This window comes from Amphibalanus amphitrite, unplaced genomic scaffold, assembly GCF_019059575.1.
Source record: "Amphibalanus amphitrite isolate SeventyFive unplaced genomic scaffold, NRLGWU_Aamphi_draft 000063F_arrow, whole genome shotgun sequence".
NCBI lineage: Eukaryota > Metazoa > Arthropoda > Thecostraca > Balanomorpha > Balanidae > Amphibalanus > Amphibalanus amphitrite.
The window spans coordinates 876,713-888,784 of NW_024881559.1; the positions used below are offsets into that span (position 1 = coordinate 876,713).

Below are 12,072 nucleotides of genomic sequence, written 5' to 3' on the forward strand. Positions count from 1 at the left end.
CCATTGAACCTAAATATTAAAGTAAAATCATTAGTTTTACCGCGCAATATTTGTCTCTGTTTCATTACATGCCATTGGATATTTGTTATTTGTGCCCTTTGTGAATTGGGAGGTCACGCTTGTTTTTTTTTTCACTATATCAACTTAAACGTCTTTTTACGAAACTAGAAATAAGGAAGAATGAGAGGGATTTCGTTTTTGTCTGAATGAATAGTGGGAAGCTCTTGTAGAATTTCATAATAATATTTTGTCTTGGTCTTGATGCATGCTCATGCTGTGAGACCTGCTGCATGTGACCTTGAGAGTTAAGCTTAGGCCTGCCAAAGTTGAGGTATACTTTAACCAGTATAAGGCCTTTTGGGGTGACTAATGGAGCGAGCGAGAGGGTGGGTCTTGCAAGTGCTAAATTGTGAGGGGTTCCTCTAACTGACTGGTACATGGCACCCTATTAGCCAGTCCCTAGCAATGTGCCAAATTTGAGCTTAATTGGCCCAGCTGTTCTCGAGATCCGGAAGCGGCACCCTGGGCCTGCATGACACATGCGCAAAATGGGTCCCAACTGACTTTTGCATGGCACCGTACCAAACGGTCCCTAACCGCATACCAAATTTGAGCGCAAGCGGTCCAGCTGTTCTCAAGATCTAGATTTGACCCCTGCATGTGTGCACGCACAGCAGCACCCCATCTGTGGCACATGCAAATGCATTGCCTAGTGGGTGCCTACCGACATGCCAAGTTTCAGCGCAATCAGCCCAGTAGTTACCAAGATACTGCAATTGTTACAAAACTGAGACCTCTTCATTTTGCATGTGGCACTTGCATAAGGGGGTCACCCACATGCATCAGGAATAGTCCAATACTTGGTAGAAGGAATAAAGCTACCTACTCTACAAAAATTACCCCAAGTAAATCGGTAAAGTGGTTGCTGAGATATAAGCCTCGCAAAAGCGTCCACACGGCCCGGGCCGGCCGGCCGCTCATACTTAAGAAATTTCTGTTAATCTACGACCGACTTTGCCTGATTGCTCGCTTCGCCGGCTCCTTAATAAAACTCAATGTTTTTATAGTGTGGAAGAGCCTGTTTTCCAGCAAAACTAATCACTTGCATAACCTAGGTAGGTACCTACTTGCCTGCTTATGAAGTACGGATTTGAGACAATCGAGATTCCAATTTCCATAGGCCTTACCATCCTAGTTGAGCTCCTAGTGGGTCTGACTAGTGGCCTGCATGAGGGGTGTAAAGTGTGTTATTAATGGGCGTCAATCAAGCCAGTTTTTGAATTGGTTCGAGTGTCAGATCCGACAACTGCCGACGGTAGGCTCAAGGGTGTTCCAGTGGTTGATAATGCGAATGGAGAACGCTTGCGCTTGAGCCTGGAGATTGGTTGACCTTTGCAGGATGAGGAATGTCTAAATGGGTGCTGGAGGTGCTTATGATGTGAAAGATACCTAATGTCCCAACAGTTTGAAAGCAAACTTTTAACATGCAGATAAAATACATATAGCATCGACTCCACACTCAGCAGAGTTCCGCATGCTGGACACTGTGTCTCGGGGTTCCCAGGGAGAGATGGCTCATGGCTTATAAAACTAGCTAATTTTGCTCTCCGCTATGACGTTTATACACCTCCCATACTGCGGTGGCCGCTGGTGCCCTGGCTGCCGATTTTTCGGCACTTCGCCATCCGGGTGACCACATGCTCGCTAGCGCTAGTGTTGGGGAATAGGCCGGAGTGTCCTATCCAGGAATACCTACTTCATCCATGGCACCCTCTAAGAACTGTAGGAATTAACTGATATAGTAAGGTAGCTAACATGGAACCTTATTCCTGTCCATGTCCAGTGATCATGGGCTTGATGCTTTTCTCGGAAGTGATTGTCATTGCTTTGGGTTAGAATATGTACTAAGTATGGTGTGATTCTAATAGTCTGCAGCATCCATTATACATCTTCGAAGAAAATTCGGACAGAAGATGTGTTTTGATACCAGTGACCATGTTTGATCGTGTTTCACATGACATGAATATGCATTGTGTGCTTCTAACGTTTGGGCCATTTTGCAGGACGATGACTGTGATCGATGAAACGGACGATGTGCTGCCCGATTCACAGACAGCCAAAGTGTTCTATAGCAAATATGAGCCCAAGGAGGTTCTTGGAAGGTGAGCTTAGCATGCAACACAATTTTGCACATTCTTCTAGGAATTTTTCATTCTACACTGACGGGACACAGCATCAAATATAGTTAGAAACAGGGCTGCGGAGTCGACGGATTATTTGTTGACTCCGACTCCGACTTCAAAGATCGACGTCGACTCTAACTCCAGCTCCGACTCCGGACATTACCGTTTAAGTCGCCACATCATCAAAGTAAAGTTAATGTCGGGAATCTTCTTATCTTGCTTGAATCGACTGTCTATGCGTTTTTTTATTGCAAATTTACTCTTATATAGCTTACAAAGTTAAAAGCAGGTTTTGGCGCAGCTACAGCCAGAGGGCTGTTCACGGGCCCTGTGTGCGGTCGGACCGCACACGGCATCCAAGCTCCGCCCACTGCGTCCCTACGTCAGCCTTCCGTCACCGCACACAGCGATCGCTGTGGCCGGTCGGGACTGGCCACAGCGGACCGTCCACCGCACGCAGCCGTGACGTCAGAACCGCCTACCCATCCCCTACCCCCACGCCTGCTGGACGCACCGCACACAGCGCACGCAGCAGTGTGCGGTGCCCGTGAACACCCCTCAGGTTTTTTTTTATAAAAACGCTCTTCCAAAACGGGTATGACCTTCGCTTCGAAATAATCTGATTTTGAAGGGACATTGAGCACAATATTGTCAAGTTAACAGTATAAGGCATGACTTTGATCAATGCGATGTTAAGTCTGACTCCGGTAAGATTTTGGCGACTCCAACTCTGACTCCTTGTAGAACTGTCGACTCCGACCGACTCCGACTCCGCAGCCCTAGTTGTAAGGTAATGTTACCTACTAGGTACGAGTCTAGGAATAGTCTATTCTGTTTGTTTCCTATCAAATGTTATAAATCTGGAGGCAATAAATGGTCAAGTTGCATGGTTGCTACTCGTTTGTGTGCAACTGCAGACACGACTAAACAGCTGTGCAGTTTATGATTCATTTATTGAATTTGCCTGTCTCGTGCATATGCTAGAGGCTGGTCTGGTTGTTTATTTTTGTATTGTTGAATGGTGGATCATTCTGTTCAAACAGAGGTGTGAGCTCCACTGTGCGGCGCTGTGTCGACAAGGAGACGGGCACCGAGTATGCCGTCAAAATTATCGACATCAGCGAGGCGGACCACGGCTCCGACATCAAAGAGTCGACGCACCGCGAGGTGGAGGTGCTGCGCATGGTCCAGGGCCACCCCTACGTCAGTGAGTGACTGCGGGTGGACCGCCGGCTGCCATGGCCACGTGCAGATACCGAGCTTATTCAGCAGACTGTATTAGCCAGATACAGCGCTGAACTATGAACAGACATGTGAGACTACTCCCCTCTGCTGCAGTGAGGTACTGGTGGCCCCAGCTTCTGTTGGAGGAAAAAAAAGCCTGTTAGGGAATAGCAAAATGTGTTTGCATGAGCAAAACAAATGTATGGTGGACTATGGACATCCTGTCTACCTTTCCAATTTCAGTACACCACTGAATCGCATCCCAGTTGAAGGAGATAACTGCATCGGGTTACGATTGTTTTCCTGTCTAGTTAAACACGCTGGTTTTTGTTTCAGTCGAACTCCACGATGTATTCGAGTCCGCGACCCATATATTCCTGGTGTTCGAACTGCTTAGGCAAGGTGAACTATTTGACTACCTCACAACCGTCGTCACACTCTCCGAGAAAAAGACCAAGTAAGTTTGCACACAGTCTGATGATTTTGCGTTTCTGCTTTTCTGTGCTACATACCTCCGAATCGATGAGGTGGGATTAACGTAGGTAGTTGACAGTGTGATGTTCTGCATCTATTTTTATATTTATTACAAACGTTCGTTCCTATAATATTTAACCCTCGCCCATGTAGGGGGGGGGGTTGGTGCAACCCCCCCCCTGAGGTTTTTCGGAAATAGTGCAAAAACGGCGGCGCGCAGCGCCGCCAAATTTTGGGTACCTTATGGGGCAAACCTTGCGCATCTTTTGATAAAAAAAAAATTGACCGGGTCATGTCAGGTCACGGAGTTATGACGTCACAAAGGGAACAGCCTCCGGCCGGATTTTCACAAACTGAGTGCCAACGCCCGAGGTTTCCTGCCGGTGGTACGGACATCGGGTGATGGATCGTGATGAAACTTCCCATGCATGTTGGGGCAAGTATTGGCTATCATATGGTATAAGAAACTTGACCGGGTCAGGTCAGGTCACGGAGCTATGACGTCACAAGAGGAACAGCGTCCGGTACTATTTTTGAAAAGCGCCCGTACCACTATTTTGCTATTTCTTGTCACCTCAATGGGAATATGCAGCAATATTAGCTTCTATAGGGAGCAAATGGACCTCCCAAATCCAAAAATACAATCAGATTTCAAAAAATTAAATTTTGATTTTTCGAATTTCTGCCGCCGACTGTGACCTTGCCGACTTCCGGCGCTCCCAACGCGCCATTTTTAGAGCTAGGGAAACGAAATACATACCAAACGATAGAGAATTGATCAAGGAACACGATAGTGAAGGTTTCAAGTCGATATCTCCCACCATTTTGCCGCAATCGCCGCCGAAAGTTGAAAAAAGTCTATTTTTCCGAAAATTTGACCTTTGACCGGTCAAAAGTAGGTCAAATGTTGACCTAGGACCAAAAAATATACCACCAATCGCGAGATCTCGGCGAGAGCAATCCGTTGGTCTTTTCCGCTAAGCTCTACGACGCTCCGTTTTCAAACGCCAAGGGGGGGGGGTCGCACCAACCCCCCCCCTGCATGGGCGAAGGTGGCAGATCGCCGTTTACGGGCGAGGGTTAACGAATACAGCTAAACCGCATTGGTGCGTTCAGTTTGAAATGCAGATGCACGCGGCATTGGTTTTATGCCGGTTGCCGAGGTCCCGTAACTTAACCGAATATATGGGTGCTGTTATTATGCAACTTTTATTCTCGGCTATCGTTAAATGCTTGTACTCCCATCAGGGCCCTGTTCCGCGGCAGTGCGCCACAGCGCGCTACGCGTAGCGTTGTATTTGGTTTCCATGGAAACATCAACAAACTCGGATGCTCGCAACGCTGAAGCGTCGCGGCGAAATTGTCGTAAACGCCGCACCAATACTGATTAAGCGCAGCGCAGCGCACTGTAAGCGGCGTGCCGAGAAACAGGGCCCAGGTCCCGGTGTCTGTGTAGGGAGACGGCAATAAGATAGGTAGCTGGAAAAAGGTCACACTTTCCGTCAGTGCATCCGTGGATATTCCGGCGTGATAACGTTGATTTATCTAAGTGCGATTTATATCGGAATCCTTGCAAGTCAATATTTAAGTGCTTTTTCGCCCTTGGAACGACGAAATTATGCTCTGGCATTTACCTGATAGTTGCACACTGCACAGAGCAATAATCGGGTTTTGCGGATTTCTCACGTGGCCGCTATTTTTATTTCTGAGGGTTGTCTCCCTGTCTTTCTGTGTGACTCCTGAAGGTTGGATGTCCTATCCCGTTAACTGGGTGTCGGGAAGTTGGCATCGTACCCAGCTGTGTGCTGATGCAAGCTGATGAAATTAGCTGCCGCGGCACCCGGTGATCGTGTGTGCTTCTCGCGGGGTTTGTCAGGCGTCTGGCCACTACATGTAAACACAAACGTGCTGAGCTGTCAGCCGCGACACTAACCGTTATTTTCCGACGGGGGAGAAAGGGGGGGGGGGGCAGCTGAGGTGTGCTGTTAAGACAGCTGAATGGGGGCGAATCTGGCACACTTTGCATTGGTGACACATTGCTTTTCATTGGCTGTCAGTTCGTTAATGTGAAGTCTGGGGCTGGGTTGTGCTAAGCTAAGTTTGTTAAGTATTATCTGACTGATTTTGGAATTTAATACCCCTATTTTATTTGATAAACTATTATTAACCCTCGCCGGCCGAGGGGGCGGGGGCGGGTGCCGCCCCCCCCATAGGGTTTTTTTTCGCGATAGCTCCGAACACGCTGGCGATAGAGAGCTGAAACTTGGCATACCTGACCTTTGATCCAAGCCGCATCTTTTGACACCAACCGCATTTTTGGGTCAGGTCAGGTCACTGACCTATGACGTCATAAGTGAACCTCTGCACGGTCTTCAGATGTCGCAACTTCGCAACGCCCTCACTGCCAGAGGAGAGACGATCTTTTTTTTCGCGCAAACCTTGGATTCTTCGATATTCACGCACCAGTTCGACGCTTCACGTCAGTTAGCGCACGGTGTCCTCACTGAGCTCCAGGGTCGTCCATGGACGACCTTGGTCGCTAACTTTGAGTAAGCCTTCAGCTCTTTTTGCTCTATGTGACTGTAGGTAGGTCATCTAGGTTAACTGCTCAGTCCGGGGAAACCTAGCGGTGATAACGAACCGGACTTTTTATCTTTGCCTGTAACAGACCCCGATCATGGCCATGGACTCGACCGGACCGCCTCCAGGGGCGCGTCTCCCACCCGACCTTGACCCACCAGAAGGCCGCGCTCTCATCCTGATGAGCCGGCCTGATGGCACTCCACTGCGAGGGAACCCGTTCGCCATCATCAGGGAAATCCGCTCGATCTGTGACTCGGAAGTTGAAAAAACGAAACAACTCGGATCTGGCAAAATTCTCATCTCGACCTTCAACAAAGACCAAAGTTCTGCCCTTCTCTCCTGCCAAACCATGCTCGGAAAACCTGTTTCGGCTATTCTCGCTACCAACCTGATGTCATCACAGGGTCTCATTCACTGTCCGGACCTCAGCGACCTCTCTGACGAAGAGCTTCTCGCCGAACTAGCCCCGCAGGGTGTTATCGAGGTTCAGAGACTGAAATCTAAAGATCGAACTCCAAACCCCCTGATTCGACTTCGCTTCAAAGGACTCGACCTCCCAAGAAAGCTCCTCTGCGGGTACCTCTCCGTCCCTGTTCGACCCTGGATCCAGCTGCCAAGGCAATGCCGTAGGTGTTGGAAGCTAGGTCATTCCATGCGCTCTTGCCGACGGAAAGAGACTGTCTGCGGGCAGTGCTCTGCCAGGGACAGCCACCCCACAGGTGACTGTACCTCGGTCCCAAAGTGCCCTCTCTGCTCTGGTCCACACCCAGCATGGGACCGAAACAGCTGCCCCGTCTGGAAAGCCACCAAACGAGACACTCGAGAGCGAACGCCATTTCAACCCCCGCCGCTCAACTCCACAGCCTGGCCACCACTCGAGAGCCAGCACCGAACGACGCAGCCCCCTCTGGCTCACACAGACGCCTCTGTCCAGACAGATGGTGAGGTCATGGCCCCTAAGGCGACCGCAGTCCCTATTCAGACCCAGACCGAGACAGCCAGCTCTCAGACGACCGACGCCAGCACCCAAACGACCAAACTGACCACCTTCGACTCGACGTCTCAAACTCGACCCGCCCGACTGGTCTCCGCCGAAGTCCAGACTGACACCCCTGACTCACCGACACCAACCACGGACCCCGACGACTTCGGCTGCTCTCGAAGCAGGCCGTTCACCCGAGGCTACACGGCGAGCTTCCAGCCTGACAACCCCCGAAACGACACCGACGATCCCGATCCAGACCTGATCCCGAAGAGACGTCCCAGGGGTGAGATCCCTCCACCTGAAATCGGGTCGCTGAAGTTTGAGTATGCCAGCGGCAGGCGACTTCCCTACCCTCCCTCCATCCTCTACTGGTTTGACCATGAAATCCGACTATACGACCTTGACCTTCGCCCAGAATCCAAAGCGTACAGTCTGTCTTAAAAGTACCGCGCAAAGTGGCGGTGGATCCATCAAGCCTGACCGAGAAAGGTCTGCTTTAATTTGAAAGTCACCGAACCAATTGAGCTGGGGAATGGACGAGAATGTCCATTGCTTCGGTGACCCAAATTTAGCAGGCCCTTCCTCAGTCAGGCTCGATGGATCCACCGCCACTTTGCGCGGTACTTTTAAGACAGACTGTACAGGGCAGCCGTGGCTGGCTTCTATTTTGACGGACCCCCTCACCACGGACGCCGTATCTTCCTTCAGAGAATTCCTCCAACGGGTAACCACTAGCCCTACCAACATCGCTGCCTAGGAGTCGAGCTATGCCTCACGGCTACTCCTCCAGAGCCACCAAATTCCAGTCAAAGTTGTACCCCTAAGACGGGCGGGACATGACTGGGGCACCCGGGTCACACCGGCTGCCATAACCCGCTGGCTGTCTCACTCGGTAGGCCGGTTTTTATTTTGGCCGATCCCTGCGAACAGCCTGCGCAATTACACTTTCACTGTCCACATTAGAGATATAACGTAACGTAACTATTGCGGGGATTTTTACTGTACTCGACAGTTTTTGCCCCTTGACTTAGGCACCAGGTTTTTTTCTAGTTAGGACTTTTCCTGGTAAATACATCCCACAACAAACATCACACATTGCAACACCTCACACCATTAGCAGCAAGATTTACAGCAGCAAGTATGAATATTCTACCCCTTTCTGGACACCCTTGCCTTGTTAATCGGACGCCACATGAGCCGAATTAAATTAAAGTTTGCTTCTCTCTCTTGCTTGGGTCAGAATTAAATAGCTGACAGTAAAGTAAAGTAAAACGAAAGATCTGGCTCATTGCCAGCCTTAGTAATTTCCCCTTCCCTGGCGGTTGCCTTAGGCATGCCGGGAAGACTAAATTAAAAAAAAAAAAAAATGCCAGAGGAGATGTCACAGTGAAATGAAACTTGCAGGATCTAGTATCCATTATGAGTCTCACAACTTGTATATCTCGGATTTTTCCTAAAGGTCATATGAGGTCAGGTCATTTTCGTGACCTCACCATTATAAGTCAACGGGAAAAATGAAAACTGCTATTCTGGCGCCGGAAACGATCTCCAACTATCTCAAGCACACAGAATCGTGCTTTCATGCACTCTTTGCAAGGTTAGATGCGTCACTTTTGCAATGTTGACCTTGTGTGACGTCATTTATGACGTCATCAAGGTCATATTAGTTTTTCGTCAATAACTCCCGATCAAATTGAGCTAGCCAGTCGAGAAAGCCGCCAATGGACTCAGGAAGACCTGCCGAATCGAATGATATGTGACATGACCTCTTTCGACCAACTTCGTGACCTTGGGGTGCTGACCTGACCTTGACCTGAGGTCAACACCCTAAGTTGACCTGACCCGAACAAAAAGTATATCATTCGACGCGCCTGAGCGAGGCGAACACGATGCTGCCAAAATCGCGGCTCTGTGGCCGTTTTTGCAAAGTTATTCACCAAAAACTGAACCGTACCCTGGGGCACTTGACCTGACCTCAGAGGTCACCGGTTGACCTAGGACCTTAAAATCGGGTACCAATCTCTGCCTCTTGTAACGGCGCACACGCTCGTTTTTTCCGCGACGCGCTAGCTCCACCAGGGGCGAAACGGCGAGGGGGGGGTCGTACCCGCTCCCGTCCCCCCCCCTCGGCCGGCGCGTATGTAGAAAACCAGTATAGCGCCTTATGGGGCGACTAACGGAGCGAGCGAGAGGGTGGGCCTTGCACGTGCGAAATTGCGAGGGGGTACCTCCAACTGACTTGTGCACGGCGCCCTACTAACCGGTCTCTAGCGATGTGCCAAATTTGGGCACAATCGGCCCAGCCGTTCTCGAGATCTGGAAGCGGCACCCTGCACGTGCGCACGTGCAAAATGGGTCCCAACTGACTTGTGCACGGCACCCTACTAACTGCTCCGTAACCGTGTACCAAATTTGAGCGCAATCGGTCCAGCCGTTCTCGAGATCTGGAATCGACCCCTGCACGTGCGCACGTGCAGCAGCACCCCAACTCTGGCACATGGATATGCATTGCCTAGTGGGTGCCTACCTACATGCCAACTTTCAGCGCAATCGGCCAAGTAGTTACCGAGATATTGCAACAATTACAAAAGTGACACCTCTTCGTTTTGCACGTGGCACGTGCATAAGGGGTCACCTACATGCATCGGGAATAGTCCAATACTTGGTAGAAGGAATGAAGCTACCCTACAAAAATTACCGCGTGTAAATCGGTCAAGTGGTTGCTGAGATATAAGCCTCGCAAAAGCGTGACCACGGCCGGCCGGCCGGCCGCTCATACTCAGAAATTTCCGTTAATCTAAGGAAAGACTACGCTCGCTTCGCTCGCTCCGTAACCAATAGGTCCGGCGAGGGTTAAGTTATAATTGTGACCACGAATAGCATGATATCTCTTCACACTTTCCACCTTGCCTTGTTAAAATGTTTGTCGTTACCGAACAAGGTGCACGATCAAGCGTAATTGGCTCGCGCTCTCTAGCACCACTGGTTTAAGCACATTTTGAAATAAATTGAACATAAGCGCACGTCTGATATGAAGCTTGCCTGGGTGTCAAGAATGTGGCGTTACGTCAACATGTCCCTTCAAACGAAACGTTATCATATGTTTTGTTTTATCAACCGGCGACAATTGATAGCGTACTTTCACCTCTGCACCCCCTTGTTTGATGCATAAAAGCCGACCAGGCAGCAGTGTAAGTGTTACGATGTTTTCTAGGCTGTGTATGTACTTGAGGTCATTGGTCTCTGTCTATGTCTCGCGATCCTTTACCATCATTCTCCCTCTGATAGCGTCCACATCTCCACACTAGGCACATAATGAAGCAGCTGTTTGAGGCGCTGCTGCACGTGCACGACAAGTCCGTGGTGCACCGGGACGTCAAGCCGGAGAACATCCTGCTGGACGACAACCTGGACATCAAGCTGACCGACTTCGGGTTCGCGCGCATTCTCCGGCCAGGAGAGGAGTTATACGGTGAGTCGCCGCCGCAGAGCAGTGGTGGGATGGTGGATAGGTGGCGCAGGGTTCTTGTACGCACGCACCTGTCATTCATTCGTATATTTCATGTGTGAGAAGCAGCTGACGGCTTGTTTCTCTGGGTGTTAAAAAAGTGCGGTAGCATTGGACCTAGGAGCACAGAAGTCAACGTTAAGATGAGCTGGTACTGTACTTGAATGGAGTGCGTAATCATATAGATGCATAGTCCTTGGTGAGGCACGCGCGAAATGACAGTCATCTGAGCACATGGTCTGTCTCACGGGGTAGATTAACCCTCGCCGGACCTATTGGTTTTCTACATACGCGCCGGCCGAGGGGGGGGGGGGGGCGGGTACGACCCCCCCTCGCCGTTTTGCCCCTGGTGGAGCTAGCGCGTCGCGGAAAAAAACGAGCGTGTGCGCCGTTACGAGACGCAGAGATTGGTACCCGATTTTAAGGTCCTAGGTCAACCGGTGACCTCTGAGGTCAGGTCAAGTGCCCCAGGGTACGGTTCAGTTTTTGGTGAATAACTTCGCAAAAAACGGCCGCAGAGCGCCGATTTTGGCAGCATCGTGTTCGCCTCGCTCAGGCGCGTCGAATGATATACTTTTTGTCCGGGTCAGGTCAACTTGGGGTGTTGACCTCAGGTCAAGGTCAGGTCAGCACCCCCAGGTCACGAAGTTGGTCGAAAGAGGTCATGTCGCATATCATTCGATTCGGCAGGCCTTCCTGAGTCCATTGGTGCCTTTCCCGACTCGCTAGCTCAATTTGATCAAGAGTTATTGACGAAAAACTAATTTGACCTTGATGACGTCATAAATGACGTCACGCAAGGTCTACATTGCAAAAGTGACGCATCTAACCTTGCAAGGAGTGCATCAAATCACGATTCTGTGTGCTTGAGATAGTTGGAGATCGTTCCCGGCGCCAGAATAGCAGTTTGAATTTTTCCCCATTGACTTATAATGGTGAGGTCACGAAAATGACCTGACCTCATATGACCTTTAGGAAAAATCCGAGATATACAAGTTGTGGGACTCATAATGGATACTAGATCCTGCAAGTTTCATTTCCCTGTGACCTCTCCTCTGGCAGTGAGGGCGTTGCGAAGTTGCGACATCTGAAGACCGTGCAGAGGTTCACTTATG

General features: G+C 50.0%; 1 protein-coding gene across 30 annotated transcripts in view; it reads left to right on the forward strand.

The window, feature by feature from the left end:
- The first annotated feature begins 72 nt into the window (after nt 1-72).
- The window catches only part of LOC122378695 (phosphorylase b kinase gamma catalytic chain, skeletal muscle/heart isoform-like), a 20,191-nt gene continuing 8,191 nt past the window's right edge, over nt 73-12,072 (forward strand). For 3 of the 30 annotated variants that reach the window (XM_043360104.1, XM_043360094.1, XM_043360103.1), the window contains exons 1-5: nt 82-100; nt 2,064-2,162; nt 3,227-3,390; nt 3,744-3,864; nt 10,758-10,921. In XM_043360104.1, coding sequence (XP_043216039.1) covers nt 2,068-2,162; nt 3,227-3,390; nt 3,744-3,864; nt 10,758-10,921 — 544 coding nt within the window. In that variant the 5' untranslated portion in view covers nt 82-100; nt 2,064-2,067. Of the gene's footprint in view, nt 1,116-2,063; nt 2,163-3,226; nt 3,391-3,743; nt 3,865-10,757; nt 10,922-12,072 lie in introns of all 30 variants that reach the window. The other 27 variants (XM_043360083.1, XM_043360082.1, XM_043360098.1 and 24 more) reach the window with 23 other exon arrangements.